The following is a 22,021-nucleotide window of genomic DNA, read 5'->3' as shown; positions in this document are numbered from 1 at the left end:
GGTTTTACGGTCAAGGCACCAGGCATCCAGATGTACAGCAAAGTGGAAACGACGACAACAACAACAGCCTGAGAAAAAAATGCTGGAGTGGATTCTCTGAAAGCAACATGATATACTCGTTTAAAGTTGCCTAATTACGAACATTGACTAGGGATGGAAATAATAAGGAATCTAAAGGTTTTAGTTCCGATTCCAAATCCAATTAATGAATAACAATTCCAATAACGATTCTTAGGTAAAACACTACACTAAAGGCAACCAGCGCTCAGCCTTTCAAAGTATACTCTTTTGACCTTGAGCCCATTCAGAAGTTTGCATGAACACCACAGCTGCTTTGTAATACTCTTCAGTACATTCAACGGCAGGTGCATGCACCCACAATGCCTTAAAATGCGGACTGTTTGCAAGTTTTTATTGACAGTCCATGCGTACTGGGCTGATGACGAAATCTGTGTCAAGCACACTGTGTTCAAAACACACCAGCATACAGAAAACCTAAGTATGCTTTGGCCTTAATACTTATTTGGTTGGACTCAGTTTTCCGTATCCTAGCATCATTGTATTCCGAAGTTTGCGTTACTAGAGATAGTTTCCGAAAGTTTCCATTTCCCATGGAAGAATATGTGGTCCAGTGTGGATATGGCCTATGGTTATATTCCTTAACATAAGTTAATGCTTTAGGTAACACGAACAAACAACACAATGAACAATACATTTTTTTTAGCATTTATAAATCACTATTGTTCACTGTAAATTCATAATGCATTAAAGTTAAAATTTTAAAATGAATTGGTAAATGTAGAAATTAACATTGGCCAAAATTAATAAAATGCTAAAAAGTATTGTTCGTTGATAATTCATGCTTCCTACTTTATGACCTAACGTACACAACCATACTGTAGTGTTACCGATTATCGCAGTGTTCTCCCCACCTCAACAATTGGTCCTAAATTTAATAAACAATATTGCTAAACAAAACCACACTATTTTTTAATACTATTTTAATGCTTTTTTTAAACTGAAGTCCTATTTATTAAAATTAAACCATATTCTAAATATGTATTTTTACTCTTTAGAGTCATTCATTTGCGATTTTCACACTGTATTATTTTTATTGTTTGCATCACCACTAAATAGTGATAAACAAACACTGTATTTTAGTAAGATGTTTAAAAAATAACCATTAATGGAAACTGCATTCAAATCATTTGGTTCCTGTATTTTTAAAAAACTGAACCAATTATGAATAAGAACCGGATCTCTATTCCCAACCCAAATAATTAAATATTTGAACAGAATATCACGCTGCTCGCATTAAGTACAAACATATTGCTTCATATGGTGCAACGACCGCTGGTAACCCAAGAGCCTAGGATTCAGCAAATACGAAAATGCCCTTGTAAATAATCTGAGTTAAACAATAGGTAAGTTATGACGGATCACATGATCTTTGTAAATATTTTGATGATTTTTCTTTACCGTGTTGATTGTTCAGATTGTCAGTCAAGCTATGGCCATGACATCAACATAATTTGTAACTGATTGAGTAATTTGCTTTGAAGAGGAGTGGCTGACTTATAAGTCAAACCGTTTCAAAGATCAGCAGATGATGGCCAAGAAATGGCAGTTTGTCAAACAAACAAGAGGCTCTCCATTTGTTAATCACTGCCTGTTAACTTAAGTACAGTACAGGTGATTGGAGTGCATCTACCAAGAAACTGCCTTTCTTATGGAAAACAGCAAAGAGAGAGCACTTTCTAAACAGGCAACAGCGGTTATGTGACACTTCCATGGAAAACAATCTTCTCCCATCACCCACAAGGAGGGAGGGCTTGTTTTGCTCGCAAACAAGTTATGCAATGCCTGCTCTATTCAATTCATTAAAGACTTCCCTTTGGACAACTCAAAGCTACTTATTCAGATCTCGGTTCCAAACAGATGCACTTGTGCTCATTAACATTTAGGAACGGACACTAACTCATTTCTTTTATTTCAATTTCTTGTTTTTGACTAGCTGTTGACCGATATATGTTTTCAATAGTGTATGTCAATATCTAGAAAGCAGTGTGGCCGGTCATCAATCTAAAGCCGAAATACAGTGCATCCGGAAAGTATTCACAGCGCTTCACTTTTTCCACATTTTGTTATGTTACAGCCATATTCCAAAATGGATTAAACTCATTATTTTCCTCAAAATCCTACAAACAATACCCCATAATGACAACGTGAAAGAAATTTGTTTGAAATCTTTGCAAATTTATTAAAAATTAAAAAAAATAAAATAAAAAATAAAAATCACATGTACATAAGTATTCACAGCCTTTGCTTAATACTTTGTTGAAGCACCTTTGGCACCAATTACAGCCTCAAGTCTTTTTGAGTATGGTGCTACAAGCTTGGCACACCTATTTTTGGGCAGTTTCTCCCATTCTTCTTTGCCTCTCAAGCTCCATCAGGTTGGATGGGGAGCGTCGGTGCACAGCCATTTTCAGATCTCTCCAGAGATGTTCAATCGGGTTCAAGTCTGGGCTCTGGCTGGGCCACTCAAGGACATTCACAGAGTTGTCCCGGAGCCACTCCTTTGTTATCTTGGCTGTGTGCTTAAGGTCGTTGTCCTGTTGGAAGATGAACCTTCGCCCCAGTCTGAGATCCAGAGTGCTCTGGAGCAGGTTTTCATCAAGGATGTCTCTGTACATTGCTGCATTCATCTTTCCCTCATTCCTGACTAGTCTCCCAGTTCCTGCCGCTGAAAAACATCCCCACAGCATGATGCTGCCACCACCATGCTTCACTGTAGGGATGGTATTGGCCAGGTGATGAGTGGCACCTGGTTTCCTCCAGACATGACGCTTGCCATTCAGGCCAAAGAGTTCAATCTTTGTTTCTCATGGTCTGAGAGTCCTTCAAGTGCCTTTTGGTAAACTCCAGGTGGGCTGTCATGTACCTTTTACTGAGGAGTGGCTTCCATCTGGCCACTCTACCATACAGGCCTGATTGGTGGAGTGCTGCAGAGATGGTTGTTCTTCTGGAAGGTTCTCCTCTCTCCACAGAGAAATGCTGGAGCTCTGTCAGAGTGACCATCAGGTTCTTGGTCACCTCCCTGACTAATGCCCTTCTCCCCCGATCGCTCAGTTTGGTCAGGCGGCCAGCTCTAGGAAGAGTCCTGGTGGTTCCAAACTTCTTCCGTTTACGGATGATGGAGGCCACTGTGCTCATTGGGACCTTCAATGCTGCAGAAATTTTTCTGTACCCTTCCCCAGATCTGTGCCTCGATACAATCCTGTCTCGGAGATCTACAGACAATTCCTTGGACTTCATGGCTTGGTTTGTTCTCTGACATGCACTGTTAACTGTGGGACCTTATATAGACAGGTGTTTGCCTTTCCAAATCATGTCCAATCAACTGAATTTACCACAGGTGGACTCCAATCAAGTTGTAGAAACATCTCAAGGATGATCAGTGGAAACAGGATGCACCTGAGCTCAATTTTAAGTGTCATGGCAAAGGCTGTGAATACTTATGTACATGTGATTTTCTTACATTTGTGATTTTTAATACATTTGCAAAGATTTCAAACAAACTTTTCACATTGTCATTATGGGGTATTGTTAGCAGAATTTTGAGGAAAATAATGAATTTAATCCAATAACAAAATGTGGAAAAAGTGAAGTGCTGTGAATACTTTCCGGATGCACTAAACACGTAATTTAAATTATAGCAATTATAGCACAATTTTTACTCAATTTACAAAATAATTAAAAATGCAAATCGTTTACAATACATTCAAAAAGTTGTTGGTAGATTATGGAATTGACATGCTAACAAGCAAACACAATTATCCAGATGATAATAGTAAAATGGTCAAATATCGGGCAATTTTTAGAGCTATGCGCGAATGTGGGCTAGATGTGAGATTCAGTGGAATCTTGCGTGACTCAAGGCTTTCGTTTCCTTACGCAAACCAGAATTAGTTTTTTCTGTACTGAATCGGGGTTAAATAAAACGGGCTTCGTGAGAATCACCCACTCACACAAAGCTATTGTATTGATTCAGGAAGACTTGCAATATAGCATACTTTGTAATGACTTTTGACTCAGCACAAATTGTTGCTTTTGGAAACTATCAGTTATCATCAAATCAACAATGATAATTCAAGTGGGCCTGGATAGCTCAGTGGTAAAAGACGCTGGCTACCACCCCTGGAGTTCGCTAGTTCAAATCCCAGGGCGTGCTGAGTGACTCCAGCCAGGTCTCCTAAGCAACCAAATTGGCCCAGTTGCTAGGGAGGGTAGAGTCAAATGGGGTAACCTCCTCGTGGTCGCTATAATGGTGGGGTGCATGGTGAGTTGAGCGTGGGTGCTGCGGTGGATGGCGGGAAGCCTCCACACACGCTATGTCTCCGTGGCAACGCGCTCAACAAGCCTTGTGATAAGATGCGTGGGTTGATGGTCTCAGACGCGGAGGCAACTGGGATTCATCCTCTGCCACCCGGATTGAGGCAAATCACTACGCGACCACGAGGACTTAAAAGCGCGTTGGGAATTGGACATTCCAAATTGAAAAAAAGAAGAAAAAAAAGATAATTTACCCAATAAACCTGCCGTTTGAACTCTGCTATGAACCGTTTAATGATTATTAAAAAAAATTCATTCACACTGATGTGGGTTTGGAACAAAATGAAGGTGAGTAAATGACAAGATTTACATTTTTTGTTGAACTGTCTCTTTTATAACCTCTTCTGTAGAAGAGTGGAATCCATGATCTTCTAGTAAAAGCCAGTCACTTCCACAGGCCCCATGAGAGCACTGATAACTGTAGAAGACAGAACAGCCTTACAAACGCAGGAAACAATTCCAGATATTTTCTGTGAACTTCACAAAGGTGCCAGATTCCTTGTCAGTATAGATTTGGATCGTTTCCCGTCATGTAAACCTCTGGGAGACACCTGTCTGAACACTCAGACCAATCATGACACACATACACACATTTGGTCTCCATCACAGCGGTCTCACTGTTGCCTAGCAACCCTGAAAACAGAAGCCGCCCACGTGTGCTCGACCCCTCCTCAGTTATTAATACAACCGTCATTTGGGTGCAGGCTTCTACACTTGTCAAGAAATAGTTTGCTAGTTTTGTGCACTCAAGGGAGCCAGTCACTGTGTTCGAGAATAGTCTTGGCTTCATCTGATGTGAGTCAAACTTCTCAGGTTCTCAGGTACATTTCGTACCCCCATAAACTTATACTTAAAGTTTCTATTTTAACAAAGTCTGGAGAAAGTTAGTAGTGTTTGCCAAGGCAAGCATCACTATTACTATTACTCATACTTAGGGTTAATTTTTTTTCAAAACATGTAACTGGGTGCTTTTCACAAAACCTGTCAAGAAAATAACCTTTTCATATTTAACTGTATGTATCGGATTAGCTGTTTCGGAAGAATAGCTTTAGCAGCTGTACTTCCTCCGTGATTGTATGTTTGTGCGTGGCTGCAGTGGAATACTGACAACGCCAGCCTCCATTCATTAGCTAAAGAAGCAGCCCTCAGGGAGATGGAGGCAGCTCTCTCCTCCACGCTATCAATGGCAGCGTTTCTACGCCCTGCATTTGCATAGCACTACTGACACACTGTTCTGATAAACCGCCCTCTTTCGTCTAGCGCTCACGAGTCCCTTCAGCTGTTTTCTGCCATTCAGAAAAGGGAAAGGAAGAGGCACGGGGTAAGTTTACACACTAAATCCAATATCTGCACTTCCTAATCCAAACAAAAAGCCACCGGAAAACAGAATGTGAAATGGATGTTTCTGATACTCATTTGGCTGAGATCAAAACACGTGTCGTTGACAGAAACCATGTCGCCCTGAACAGATAGCAAACGTTGCAGTTTGCCGGTTTTAGGAGGGTGTACATTCTGGTTGTCATAATACCAATACCAAAACCAGTGAAAAAATGAACATGGTATTGAACACACTACGCTACTGGCATGTAGCCTTAAATTTAAGGAAAATTAAAAACATTTTAGCCGTTCACCTTCAAATAAATAAAGTGTGACAAATATGGCAACTGCGTCAACAACCAATTAGGTTTCATGTTATCGATGAAGCCGGCAAATTTGATTTAAGAGCTTTATTAATGTTTGGAATGATATTAGGGTGAGTAAACAACAGAATTTTACATTTTTGCAATTTAAATTAACTATAAAGTTTTCAGGTATCTAAGAGTTATCAAGGATTGAAGTAAACATTCAGAGAAAAAAACAAAAAACACATACACCAATTAGCCACAACATAAAAAAAAAAAACACCTGCCTAATATTGTGTAGGTCCCCCTCGTGCTGCTAAAACAGCGCCAACCCGCATCTCAGAATGCTATTCTTCTCACTACAATTGTACAGAGTGGTTATCTGAGTTACCAAAGACTTTGTCAGTTCGAAACAGTCTGACCATTCTCTGATTACCTCTCTCATCAACAAGATGTTTCCATCCGCAGAACCGCTGGTCACTAGATTTTTTTGTTTTTGGCACCATTCTGAGTAAATTCTAGAGACTGTTGTGTGTGAAAATCCCAGGAGATCAACAGTTACAGAAATACTAAAACAAGCCCATTTGGCACCAACAATCAAGCCACAGTCGAAATCACTATGATCACATTTTTCCCCATTCTGATGGTTGATGTGAACATTAACTGAAGCTCCTGACCTGTATCTGCATGATTTTATGCACTGCACTGCTGCCACACGATTGGCTGATTAGATAATCACATGGATGATTGTTGGTGCCAGATGGGCTGGTTTGAGTATTTCTGTAACTGCTGATCTCCTGGGATTTTCACACACAACAGTCTCTAGAATTTACTCCGAATGGTGCCAAAAACAATCCAGTGAGCGGCAGTTCTGTGGATGGAAATGCCTTGATGAGAGAGGTCAACAGAAAATGGTAATGGTAACTCAGATAACCGCTCTGTACAATTGTGGTGAGAAGAATATAATCTCAGAATGCTATTCTGACATGCGGGTTGGTGCTGTTTTGGCGGCACGAGGGGGACCTACACAATATTAGGCAGGTGGTTTAAATGTTGTGGCTGATCGGTGTATATACACAAAAGTAATCAAATGTACAGTAAAACTACTGAAATTATTTGGATAGTCTTTGCTACATTAGACTATTTTTAAATTATTTACTATTTTTAGAATATCTTTAATATTGGAAATAAAACTGCAAAATTTTAGTATTGACTTGTTACCAAAGGACCGGTACCAATGGTCCCCAACGCCATGTCCACACCGATTTGTTTTTGTTTGAAAACACACTAACGCATTATAGTTTGCACTTCCTATCCACACTACAATGGTGTGTTTTCCTCCACCGAAAACGAAGCGTTTCGAAAACGCTCTTCATTCCCGCATACTTTGGAAAACATTGACAACTGAAAACTGAGTTTTTAAACGGAGACGGATTAGGGTGGACGTGGCCTAATCCATTTTTTTGAAAACGCCTTGATTGCACTACGTTCACGCCTCGGTATCCACACTAGAATTACATTTACCGAGTGTTTAAAAAATGCTCTCCATTACCGCATACTTTTTCAGTTTTCTAACGTTATCGTTTTCCTGAGTTTTCAAACGAAAACAGATTAGTGTGGATGTGGCCGAAGTAAACGCAGAACTGTATAGCCACAAAGCAGAATGCGTTTTCATGCATTTCTCCCTCTTGTAGCACAACACAATGCTTCACTGTCTGTGAGAATCAATCAGCGGCAGCTGCCAGAGGGCCTCATCCTTCCTGTGCATACATCTTGCACACATACTAACCATCTCACAGACGCAATATATTCTCTAAACAGCAACAAACACAAAGTCAACACATTCACTTCCCCTCTTCCTAAACACAAACGGTTGCAAACAAACCTTCAGAATGGACAGTGTGCGAGGCAGCGCTTCGTATGTGCTTATGGTACTGAGGCACAGAGTACCTTTCAAAGTATTACACAGAGACAGTATCTGTGTCAGAGTTCAAGCAGCAGGGTAACTAAAGCCCAGGGCAAGCTTTAAGCTGGGAAGGGGCGACTCTAAGATGCCAGGAGCGTTGGGCTTACAAATGGCCTTTTTGGCTCATCAATCAAGGGAGCTTTGTGCAAGAAACACAGATTTTGCCTTCAGAACGTTTCATAAGTCTGTATGTTCAAATTGGTACGAAAAGACCAAAAGCATGTGGCCGTTGATGAATAAAAGCAAAAGAATATTAAATGGACAAATGACGATCACTTAGTTGTCGTTAAAAACAAAAATCAATTAAACTATTAATGGTTGATCAATAATTTTTTAAGTCCAGTACTCTAACTCGTAAAAAAAAAAAAAGAAAAAAAGAAAAAAGAGGAGTAATAAGTTACTCATTCATTAAAATGTAAGTTAAAAAGAACAAGTATTACATATCCATGAAATTTATATTTTGTTTTATTCACAATTGTCACCAAGAACGGTATAAATATAAGAGGGGGGGGGGGGGGGTTTGACCCGGACAGTATGCATTAATAAAAATAAAAACTTGAAGTACTCGTACTCGCAATAAAAATTGCACTCATCAGGAGCTTAGAAACATTGAAACCAATACTGACAGCATTATGGTTTCTTGTACCACTTCACATATTCTTACCACCATTTAAGCAGATCCTTGTCTGTTGGTCTGCATTACTCCAACAAGAACTGAATACTAATAGGGAATTTAATAGGAATCAATATATTACAAGTACTGCCACACTTGGCTTTGCTTTCGAAAGCACATACGCCATCATTTCACCTTTCATCCAACACCTCAGTGAAACACATCCACAACAGACAATCCCAGTGGACTCAATTTTAATTGAGATTTGGTGAGAGATTCAGAGGGAAAATACAGTAAATTCAGTGCTGCTCGTGGCAGGCAAATGTGCAAAGAAAAACCAATTTGCGATAACTGAGTAGTGTTTTTAATAGTCGACTAGCTGGTGCAGAACGAGTACTTGATTAGTTGATTATTTGTGCACATCCCTAATTAAAACACAGTAGACTGTAAATGGCAATACTCATATTGCTTCAAGTCAATGTGAAATGCTGTTTGCAACCTATTTTACTTCTGAAATTGAACACATTTCCGATTGAAACAGGATATTCAATGAGGGGGCAAAATGTAGTGCAGGACTTTAGCCATTACAAACTGCAGTATAAATGTTAACAAGTAACTGAACATTATTTACGTTATTTATATACGAAGCCACTTGTTTTTTTTGTTCATTTAATATTTTGGCTAATGTGACAATGCTTTCAGCTACCAGTAAAAGTGTGGTACTCTCAGTTTTGTTTAACATAACAGAATTCAGGTCACATCCGTACTAGTACGTTTTTGTTTGAAAATGCTATATTTCACTACATTTACACCTGTAATCCACACTAAAACTGTGTTTTCCTCCAAAAACGCTTGTTGTTTGAATCTGCTTTGTTTTGAAATTGTCCATATTCTTTTAGGCCACGTGCACATTCATACATTTTCATTTGAAAACGCAATTTACGCCTCTTATTCACACTAGAATGCCATTTTCCTCCACCGAAAACACTCCATTACTGTACACTTTGTAAAACTATGACATTAGGAAACTAAAAACAGAGTTTTCAAACTTGAACGGATTAGTGTGGACATGGCCTCAGACTAGGGCCTTACAAGTTTTTTTTAACTGAAAGCAACAGTCAATTTTAATATAATTTTCTTTATTTATCACACATTATACATTTGCACATATACGGTGAAATTCTTCTTTTTCACATATCCCAGCTAGGCTGGGGTCAGAGTGCAGGGTCAGCCATGATACGGCGCCCCTGGAGCAGATAGGGTTAAGGGCCTTGCTCAAGGGCCCAACAGTGGCATCTTGGCGGTGCTGGGGCTTGAACCCCCGACCTTCTGATCAGTAACCCAGAGCCTTAACCGCTGAGCCACCACTGCCCAATTTTTGCCATCTTAAACTTCAACTGAAAGAGATTGTTTAAATTAAGTCAATGGAAGTGTTACAAACAACTTGTTTTCTGTTACTGTAGAAAAGACGACCAAGGATATTTTTTTTCTCCAAATTCTGAGAAACACTACAAAGAAAAAGCTGTTGCTTGCTAAAGCTGTGCAGGCGACCCTCCAGCTGTTCCACCGTGAAGATAAGTGTTGGCTACGGAGAATAAAAAGAGCAGTAAAGTGGGAAAAAACAATACTCATAGACTGCTTATCTGTCATGCTAAGGGGCCTCTTTACTCTCGAGGTGGGAGCTGAATGACCCACTTCTTGAATGGGTTAGAAAAAGCACACTTACCCTCCAGCACTTCGAATGGTGCTGCTGATACTTGGAAAACCATTTCCCCTAAAAGTGGACAGAAGCATACACCTGTCCGTAAACATCACACGACACTCAACCCCTCAAAGCCGTTGCAGTTATAAATTCTGCAGATCTTGCGACGCACAAAGCATTCAAAACTACAACTGAAAAGTCATTTTCAGCTGCCAAATTTAATTCAGCCCGATTCTAGTTTCAGCAAGAATTGCTAACTTGCGAGCATCACGGATGCATCATGCCAATTTAGCTTCCACTTTGTGTTCATCACTGCTAAATGCTTGAGGTGCAGTGACTTTAAGACCCGACTTTTAGGGGTACGCCATTAAGATTCAGGAGCAAGCAGCAAGACAACTGCTTAACACTGTGTTCTAAACAGCGATGACGCAATACGTTTCCAGCGAGACGAAATTCGTCTGGCCACAGTGAAAACTAAAATCCTGTGTGGTGCGGCACAATCACAGTAAATCAGAACATATCTGGTGTATAACATTTAGATGTTCGCCATCAAAAGAGGAGACCAAGCAGCAAGACAACTGCTTAACACTGTATCCTAACCAGTCATGACACAATATGTTTCCAGCCAGACGAAATTCGTCTGTCCACAGTGAAAACGGAAATGCTGAATGATGCAGCACAACCACAGCTAATCAGACCATATTTGATGTAAAATATATATAGAGACGTGCACCATTAAGCGAGGAGACGAAGCAGCAAGACAGATTGATTGATATCATGTCCTAACCAGTCATGACTCAATATATGTTTCCAGCGAGACGTAATTTGTCTGTCCATAATGAAAACGAAAATGTTGCGTGAAGCTGCACAATCACAGCTAATCAACCCATATTTGATGAAAATAGTAGTAGTAGTTTTGTGAGGGTCTGTCATGTTTACTTAAGACAAAATACATAATACGCCCAATATGCAGTGCCCTACACACTACATCCTACATACTATACCCTGCTCCCTTCATGCTTTGCAGTACATACTACACCTGGTGGGGATGGGTGAAAAAAAGCTAATGATGCTTCCAATATCTTCTGAGCAACTGCAATAATGTGACAAGCAAAAATATGAATGACAGACCTCAAGAACATCCGGGCGTGTGGTGTATTTGTTTCCTTTTTTTTCTCGATCTTTCATGCAGAGCAGATGTCTAAAAACAAACTCATTAGCAACAGCGTGCTTGACCACATGCAAAAAATGTGTACCACTGCAAAAACCCAGTTAAAATAAACCTAAAAAAGGATCTTCTACTTTTGATATTTGCATGAAATGCCAAACCCAAGCATGCAGTCTTTTATCTAAAGCTTAAGCTACCAGGGCATCTTGGTGAATTCCATATGTTCCAAGTTTTACATGAAATTGAGCTATTCAAACTACAAGAACTATTTGTACAAGAATATAACCCTGATAAAGGCAAAGTAGTTGATATTTAGGTAAAACAGATCTATATCGTTGTCCTTGAGATATATAGCTAGTATTCTTATATGTGATGCACTAGACAAAACAAACACGTACACAGACGGTATACAGTCTTTTCATGAAGGTAACATTATGATACATGTATGCGTTATCTCATCCCGAAGGTCATAATGAAGACCAGGAGATTCAGAATCCTTCAACTTAACCATGACAACAGGAAAATCAGCTTTCTTAAACCCACTGAACCTTGTCATCTACACTGAGCAAATGTGTCTCCAGTGTGTGGGAGATTTATGACTGGACGTCAGCACTTGTGAAGCTACACTTTTCCTTCATATCTTTCCTGCTTTTTTTTCTAAGTAATAAAAAAAGTTAAAAGCACACAGGAGCTTCGCTAATGTGTTTTCTAGCACTTCTGCGCAAACATTTAGCATATGTCAAAGAAAGTTCAGCAGACTACTATATATTTAAGGAAATATGAATGAGAAGTTCACAGTATAAGAGCTACGAGTACATCAAAACATTTAGAAGTATAAATTAGGGCTGGCATTATAGATAAATACTAAATGAAAAATACATGCCACTTTTGTGAAAAGTTCAAATCATCAAATAAGCGTTTTGAATCAATACACACGAACGCAGTTTGAACTAATTTACAGAAATTAATCGAAGATGGGGGGCCTGGGTAGCTCAGTGGTAAAAGTCGCTGGCTACCACCCCTGGAGTTCGCTAGTTCGAATCCCAGGGCGTGCTGAGTGACTCCAGCCAGGTCTCCTATGCAACCAAATTGGCCCGGTTGCTAGGAAGGGTAGAGTCACATGGGGTAACCTCCTTGCGGTCGCTATAATGTGGTTCGTTCTCGGTGGGGCGCGTGGTGAGTTGAGTGTGGATGCCGTGGTGGATGGCGTGAAGCCTCCACACGCGCTATGTCTCCGTGACAACGCGCTCAACAAGCCACATGATTAGATACGCGGGTTGACGGTCTCAGACGCGGAGGTAACTGGGATTCGTCCTCCGCCATCCGGATTGAGGTGAATCACTACGTGACCACGAGGACTTAAAAGCACATTGGGAATTGGGCATTCCAAATTGGGAGAAAAAGAAAATATGTATATATATTAATCGAAGATTAAATCTATAGCTGCTGAACTTTAAATTAAAACGTAAATAAGTCTTAAAAAGTACAAATACATTTCAGAGGTCACATGGCAAGGAAGGATTGCCAAATTAGTCTAATTACACAATGTCTACCACTAGGGATGTGACGGTATAACATTTTCATATCACAATAACTGCTGAAGCATTTAACACGGTATACGGTATTATCACTGTGTTGTATTGAATTACAAGTTACTTGTTTTGTACTTTTTAAATTAAAATATCACAAAAAAGTAAATTGTAAAGATCAAACCATATAAGATTCAATGAGACATGGTGACTTTCAATAGTCCAATGCAACGGTAACATTTTGAGGGAAAGGTTTAATTGCAAAAGAAACATAAATTTGACAATTTCCCAGTAATTTGGTATGTCTTCCTATAACTGTAAGAGTTAGTGTGTTGAGAATGTTGATTTATTGATGGAAATACTACAGTGCATTCAGAAAAATCTAAACAATTTGGTTAATAGGTTATCTAATAATGTTCACTGTATATTGAAGTGCTCACGAAACAATATCGTGCATGTTAATTGTCACAGTATACCTTATTATTGAATATCTGCAAATGTCTATCTGCCACAGTGTTGCTTAATTTGAAAGAAATATATGATTGAATATTTGATATTTCGCCCAGCCCTTGTATGAATATATCAAAGTTTGTAAAATTTTGCAGCAAACTTGAGAAAGAAATGTTTAATATTTAAGTACACTGACATACCAGCAAACCAACTTCCGCTTCATTTGGCGACAACTTTACAACTAAATACTGTTAACGTGCTACTGTTGTTCTTTGCTCGAATATTATGCTTACCAAATCTTTATCATTTCAATCCTGATAATCGTGGCATTAAAATTAGTAGAACTGAGTTTAGATGGCCTTAAGGTGGATCTTTAACTACCAAACCAAAGAGATTTTTGTTTGCTCAGTTAATCGGGTTAAAGTTAAGTCAGGTTCAATTTATCCAGAGTTAAAGATTCCACAACGAACTGTGCTCTGACATCAGAGCGGAAAAAAATGGCCATGACAACAAAAAAGCCAGCCGCTGATTAACTTTGACCTGAAAACCTCCTGATTGCGCAACAGAACAACACTCACAATAACAGAACATGGTGTGCTAGAGGAAGAGATATCATTTATCTAAACTAAAGATCTAGTGTTTGTGCTCTTGGGTCTTTTTGTCGGCCCCTCCATGTCACTCTTTCTATGTTCTGTTTGCTTTAATGCCGTTTTTATAGAGTAAAAAAGTTACAATTATTAAGGCATCGCTATCTTAAAGTTTCATTATTATATTTCTTTTGAATAGCAAACTTTTTGATCATGAAAAATGTTAAATTCCTGAATACTAGACTGAATTTATCCAAGTAAGATGTTTAGTAAGTATGAGAGCTATAAGAGCATAACATTTAGAAGTATAGTAATAATAGAGCTAAAAATACATATATAGTTTTTAGCCTTTTGACACTAGTCGATAAATAGAGTGGGATCCAAAAATGTCAGACTACTAGTGAAAAAGCCAATAATGAAAATTTTGCATTTTTCCAATGTAATATTTTATTAAAAAAATGACTACTTATATTAGCATCATAATTTCAGTGAAAAGCTCAATTGAAAAAAATGTACATGAATTTCAGAATGTCTAGTATTTGTTATGTCCCCCCTTTAAATCAAAACAAGCCTTGAAAAGGGGGACATACCAAATACCACACCATATTTGAATAAATTAACAATTATTTTTTTTCTACAATTAATTAATTAATTAATTAATTACGAAATCAGCAAAAAAATGTCAATAGTATTATTGTTTATATATTTAAACAATAATACTATTGACATTTTTTTGCTGATTTCGTATAGGATGATCTTATGAAATTCAACTACAGTAGCGTTCCCATTATATAAACATTACCTGGGAAACAAGACATTAAAGGAGCAAAAATTGTCAAGTGATAATCTGCTCTACTCTGGAAATTGGAGTAAGTTCAAAACACCAATTCAACCGAATACCACTAAATGTTTGCCTACTTAATCTACTTCAAGCGCAGTCTCGCTAAGAATGGAACACAACGCTTATAGAAGCACCTGTACTGATTTTATCTTTGCACTCAACCTCACATATCAACTTGAAACGATTACTACTCTGACATCAATGCTTGCTTAGCACAAAAGTTTATTAGTCTACATTCGTGAATGGATCAAGGACTTATTTAGCCGTGTCTAATTCTTGGACATGTTGACCCTTATGTTCATTTATTTGGTGGACAGTTTCACAATCGATTCAATGCATACATGAAGTATTATTACAACTAGTAGCTTAAAGCCAACAAGAAACACAACCCATTGCATTCACAACCCATATTACGTATATGACGTTTTGTAGTTCAGAGTGAAACAGGACATTCGCATAAAAAAAAAAAAAAAAACAGAGCAGGACTAAATTTTGTCCTTTGGGAATCTATTTATTGGCTTGTGAAAAGCATTCCATGTCAGAATGGAACTGAACGTGTTTACTAAAGTGCCATAGAAGCTATTTGGCTATTCATAAAAATCTACGTGACATCAGCGGAAAAGTTGTTTCAGAGGTAAAGCTTCTATTAATTTTTTAATTTTTTTTATTTGGAATAATGTGCACCGATAAACTGCGAGATAAATCAAAAGTTTCCATTGGTTGGCCAAACAGATTAGGCAGAAACATATTATACGCAGGTATGTCAACGCAGACGCTTCTAGCCACGCAAGGTACAATTTCATGCATAGTTCCAACGCAATTGTGTCTGAACACAATTCATATCACAATGCAAGTACACGCTGCATTTTCAACATTGCAGTAAAGGGGGCTTTAGCAAGATTAATTTGAACTGTCTGCTTCTACAGTGAGTATTTAATAAGTTAAAGTTAATATATTTATAGCAATTTACCAGATTAATTAACATCCAGTTTTAAGACACAGAATTTAAGGGTACATTTACACGACAACGATGTACTAAAAACAGAAATGTTTTTCCTTTGCGTTTTTGAAAAGTTTCGCGTACAGACGACAACGTTTTCAAAACAATCCCTGTTCACACAGATCCGTGAAAACGACTAAAAACGCTGTATTATGCATGCCAGGCCAGTAGTTGGCGATGTCACTTTGTAAAGAAACTCTAAGCACCTGCACACATAAGCATTCTTCCACAGAGCGGTGAATACAAACAATGAAGATGGCGATCGCTGGTCGTAGTAGTGATGCAGTAAATCTACACTTTACTGGAGAAGCGTCAATAAACTCAAAATCTTGAGCAGCACAAACACAGTCCTGTAGTCCGCCATTGTAGTTTTGAATGTCTCGCGCGTTGTTTTGAAGTACTCGCGCGCATGCCTATAGACTGAACACGTAATACGCGTGCGCATGACGTCATCATTTTCACAAATTCGCGTTTTTGTATGTTTACACGGAGACGATAATAGCATCATTTTCAAAAACTTGCACTTTGAAACCCGTTTTAAAAGTTTGCGTTTTCAGGCCCCAAAATGCAGTTGTCGTGTAAACGAACAGCCAAAACGCATAAAACGTTTTCCGTTTTTAGTTGAAAACGTTGTCGTGTAAACAGCCCCTAAGTTGAATTTATCATACTCCCTTGAGTACTGAGGTTTGTTACTGCCACAGTTACGCAAGAATGCACGTTAAGCATGTTCAACCGCAATGTGCACTGGCAATGCAGTGTCCAAGTGGTCACATCTGCATTCACGTACTTGCGCAGAGTATGTTTCGGCTTTTAGTCCCACCCCAAACGCAGACCATTGGTAGAGGCAATGATTTTAAAGCACTGCAAAGCCACAGTGCTTAAACTTTGATAAAAAATTAACATGAAGTATTTTAACATAAAAACAATTACACAAATAAACAAGAAAACACAATGTTTGCACTACACAAGCATGACAAGATCAAGTTCTATTTATTTGGCACAAGGAGAGCCCGTGTTTTTCTCGGGATATGGGATCTTGCTGTCAGGTTACACACTCGCTCACCCCCAGCGCTTGCCCAAATACAGCGCCATTGCATCATGCTACAGAAATGGGGTCTGCTTTGACATTATGCCCGACTAAACTTTCACCTATCACATGACAAAAAGTGGTTTTAGTCATGCATGCCAGCTGCCCTTTGAAGAGCAAGGGACACCTCATGTGGACCTTTATTTGGGCTGAAGTCAGATTGGCAGATCATCGCTTGGCCTTATTCAAGAAACTGACATCATTGACATAAAATCAGCCTTGTTACCAATACAGAAACACATTCACCTACACCACAGGGATGTGTAAAACTAAATATTCTCAAAATCATCCAGCCCACGGGGTATCAAACTGGTGGCTCAAATTTAAAGTTTTAAAATCAAAAAGTCTAGAAATCCGTGGTCTATTTGGTGGGCTATCTGAATGACTTGTTCATATTAGTTGGTCTTAAGGAGGCCCAGTATAATTAGGCTGGTTTAGGGTCATGATTGGTTTTTGGCCAACAAGTCAACTATCCTGTCCCATTCCTAGCACTAATCAACTTTAACAGTAGTCTTGATCTTTGAATCAATACGTTTTCCTTTGCACAATGCAAAATTCTAGAAGTTCCTACCTGCATTAATGCAGTTTTTAACTGATTATTGATTCCAGGATGTTACAGGATGCATGAGCCAATCAAGTCCTTCCATCTCGTTTCCCTCCAAAAACAAGAGTGGAAAGGGAAGTAAACAAGGAACTTGAGTTGAATCCGATTGAATGAGGTGTGAAGTGAATGGAGACCAGAAGAGTTACACGCTGAACCATCAGATTGCCAGAACGCAAAGGTGGGGCGACTGTAAGATTGGTATTTGCACGCACTGTCCTTTCTTGTTCATCTTTGTTACTGTAGTCACTTTTGACTTGCAAATCAAGCTGTCACCCAAGCCTCTGTTTACTAAGCACAGGAAATAGTTAATGGGCTAGTAGCAAGGTTGGGTTGCTATGGCTGCTGAGACTGAGAGCGTACACCATACACAACCTATTTCAGAGCTAATTAGTACAACGTCAGTCCACAAGCGACTAAATGAAAATCACTGTTTCCTTAATTGGCAAGGCCACAAGTATAAGCGACTCTGGTGATTCTGAGGCCGCTGAGAGCCCAACACAAACAATATTTTAATATTTTAACCAAGCAGCTCCAATGCCTAATTTCCAGGGTAAATAAGAACTAACTGCGGGTAAACAGTTTTCCTAAAACGCTTGCTTTGTGGATCTCACAAAAACACGTCCAGGTCATATTTTGGTTGAAAATTAAAATAAAATTAAACCTGTATTTAAGACCATTACGATGGTTTTCATTATCACATTTAGCACATTTCCTCTTCAAATTCTATTTCCCGTAATGCGGCAGTTTTACTTTTTCTATTTTTTCTCCATTGGTGATTCTAATTAGATTCTCATCACTGTAATACAATAAAAGTCAATTTAATGACAATGTAAAATCTAAAATAATATTTGTATTAAAATATTAAAATATTCATTTATTTATTAAACATTTAATACCTAACTATAAAAATGGACATTTAAAAAAAAAAAAAAAATAATAATAAAATAAACATTTATATAAAAAATAAAATAAAATGTTTAAATAAAAAATACATATTAAATTTAAATAAAAATGCAGTACAAAGATCATGATCTGTAAACATTTCACAAATTAAATATATATTTTTTGTCACACTGCATTGATGAGAATGAGTTTTTTATCATTAAGGTAATGAGAAATGAAGGGGGGATGCTTAATTGTCATTAAAATAATGTCACAATGAACAACATCTTAATGACTCTAAAAATATGCTTTATTTTCATGCAACAATATATTTATTTTTATTTTGGGTACATGTTCTTAGTTAGATTAACCCAATTAGGACATCATTGGTCCACAAATAAATCAAAATCACATTTTCCTTAATTGGCACTATTTCCTTAAAACAGTTACTCTGAGACCACAGCCATAACAGAGATCAACACAGACTTGCAGACAATATTTTGTACCTTTTCAGCAAAGAATTTGATTCACTATGAAGTGAAAAAGGAATGGTGCTCCACTGCCATATTTTAAGGATAAATAGAAAACTAATTTTGAGTAACTGTTTCCCTAAAACACTTGCACAATACACCAGTAGATCGCAATTGGGTTTACTTCAGCATCCAAATTTTACATTGAGCATCTAGAGGTGACCAAATACAGTACCAAAACCTATCCCCAAATCAGTTTTAATGTAGTCAGGGTTGTATTTCTTTCCAGTTTGTGTAGTTTTGTGGTTTTTCGAGGTCACGCAACCTGCCCACGTTTATCTAATTTGGCAAGATTTACAGAGTGTCAGATGGACTTACCATAATACCATAGCCTTTGACATCAACAACAAAAGATATCGCCATAATTTTCTCCTCCCTTTTAATACAGTACAAGTCTATTGGTTTTGCAATCTTAAAAGTACAATTATATTCTTAGTTTAATTTTTTTATTTGCATTTAGCATTGTTTTTTACCTGCACTATGCGACCCTATCAGAACAGATCTGAGGCTCATTTTTGGGTCTTGACCTACAAGTTCAGAACCACTTTGCTACACCACACCAACAGCTTTGAAAGAAGCAAAAAACACAACTCACTTTTTTGGCAATGATTCTGGTTCCAGCAGCGTTCGCCGAAATGCCCGTTGATGGTCGTCTGTTTGCAGGTGATCGTCCCAGTGATGGTTCCTGGGCAAACATCTCCGCACTCCCGATCATCCTTGTTGGCCACGATGTAGTTATCCTCCACCGAATCAAAGATCTTGGACCAATCGAGGGTGGACAAGTAACACAGATCTGGATTCTTCTCGATCCGCACCGATCCCCGAGTGATGTTGGTCAAGCTGTGGAGGCCAATTTCCTTCAGTTGGAGCATTTCGAACATGACCAGGGCGTAGTTAAAGAAGAGGTTGTTGCCACGGATGACAGTGAGGTTTGGGAACAGGTCGCTGAGACTCTCCAGACCGTAGACGCGGAAGAGAAGCAGGTAATCTGTAATGATGACTAGTTTCGGAAAGCTGAGGCCACGGAAGTCTTCTGGTCTGGTCTTGAACATGAGCAGAATTTTCAGGTGGCCCTCGATAATCGTGCAGTTCTCGAGAACACGCAGGTTGGTCGCATTGTTGCGGATGTCCGTGCTGGGGCAAACTGCATTAGGAAAAAAAAGAAAATAAATAGAGTGATTAGCATATTATGGAGTTTATTTGGCACACGGTTACTTCGTAACAAAACCGTTATTTCACTTAAATTCACCAAAATCAGCTAAATATAATTTCAGTGGGTAGCTGTTGCAAAATCAGCATAAATGAGGAAAATATCTTAAAATATACTTTACGTTTAAAGAATAATTATCACAAGGTAGAATGAAATGAATATTTGTTTACAAAGCCTCTGAAGGATTTCATTAATTTTATTGTATGATTCCATTTTCAATGGGAATACACTACCGGTCAAAAGTTTAGGGTCACTTACTTATTCTTTATTTTACATTTTTTTTCCTTCACATTTTAGAATAATAGTAAAGTCATTAAAACTATGGAATAACATAAATGGAACTATGGGAATTATGTTGTGACTAAACAAAATCCAAAATAAATCAAAACTGTGTTATATTTTAGCATCTTCAGAGTAGTCACCCTTTGCCTAGAATTTGCAGACATGTACTCTTGACATTTTCTCAACCAACTTCTTGAGGTATCACCCTGGGATGCTTTTTAAACAGTATTGAAGGAGTTCCCATCTATGTTGGGCACTTATTGGCTGCTTTTCTTTATTATTTGGTCCAAATCATCAATTTCAAAAACTTTTTTTTTTTAAATACATTTTAGTTTTATAATGAAATAAATTAATATGGTGGCACAATTATATTTTTGTCTACAAAACTAATTTCAAACATTTAAGCATACGCCTTCAGATCAAAAGATTTTTAAGATCATGAGAAACATTTCAGTCAAGTGTTTCAAAACTTTTGAACAGCAGTGTATATTACTTGTTTTTGGCACTGTTCAGACCGAACGTGTTCTTGAGCTAAAAAAAAAAAAAAAATCTAGACATCTGGAGACACGTTTTTAAAGTTGACGTTCTTTATAACCTGTCAGGGCATCTTAAAAACATGATGCATCTGTGCAAGACACGACGCAATGGTGAAAGTCTTCGTCAAGCGAAAATTTACATTAAAAAAAAAAACGATTGAAAGACAGCGCAGATGGATGCAAAAAAACGCATTTGGTGTAAACGGCCCCTTAAGGGGTTTGTGTATCAAGCTGAACAAAAAAATAAAAAATTACATTGCTTAAACGCAATTATTTCAATTACAGTTAATTGTCAGCCAAAATGTCATGATTGTGAGAGCTCCAATTTATATATAAAGTAAAAATAAAAACAGGTCAAATCAATGTACAGATCATACTAACAGGTTAACAACACTATATAACGCATAAAGCGTTTCTCTGCAGCTTAGTTCATTCTTAATCAAGACCCGCGCACGCTGAGACGAGGCAGAGAATTCATTAGCAAAGCGATTCTCGACAAGAGAGTATCTGCTGATGGATAACATCAAGCAGATTCCATTCAGAACTGCTCCATTGATTCACCATCGAAAGAATTCTCACAGGGCTTTTTCAGCAGCTGTGGGAGTTCCTTTTGTTTCGCTTCTGAAATCATTACGAAATATTCACTGTGGCCAATTCTTTTAAAATTCTAAAGTGTGCTAGAAACTCCCATTAGATATTCAATATACAAATCTTTTGTTTACATCCTTAAAACAAGATTTAAGCAGAAGTAAAATTATCAAAACACTTTTTCAGAGAATGCTTAATCAAGTTTAATTTTTACATGTTTTGTGTTTTTTTTTATTTTATTTATTCTTAAAGAAAAGTATTCAGGTGAGAAAAATAAACAATTTAAGCTATATTTTCTGAAAACAAGTATTACTCAATTTTGCTTTTGAAATAAATTCATCTTGTTTTAAGGAAATATCAACATGAGATCAACAATTGTTTTATGTATAAATCCAAAATTAAGGTTTATTCTTAAAGAAAACAAATTGG

At 37.9% G+C, this 22,021-nt stretch overlaps 1 protein-coding gene across 1 annotated transcript in view; it reads right to left on the bottom strand.

The window, feature by feature from the left end:
* The window catches only part of insrb (insulin receptor b), an 81,557-nt gene that overhangs the window by 30,316 nt on the left and 29,220 nt on the right, over positions 1–22,021 (bottom strand). The window contains exon 2 of the mRNA XM_051695468.1: positions 19,572–20,120. Within this exon, the coding sequence (XP_051551428.1) occupies positions 19,572–20,120 (549 nt within the window). The remainder of the gene's footprint in view (positions 1–19,571; positions 20,121–22,021) is intronic.

Source organism: Myxocyprinus asiaticus, chromosome 50 (assembly GCF_019703515.2).
Source record: "Myxocyprinus asiaticus isolate MX2 ecotype Aquarium Trade chromosome 50, UBuf_Myxa_2, whole genome shotgun sequence".
In the NCBI taxonomy this organism is placed as follows: Eukaryota; Metazoa; Chordata; class Actinopteri; order Cypriniformes; family Catostomidae; genus Myxocyprinus; species Myxocyprinus asiaticus.
The sequence above is the reverse complement of the archived record's forward strand: the minus strand, read 5'-3'. Positions and strand labels throughout refer to the sequence as shown.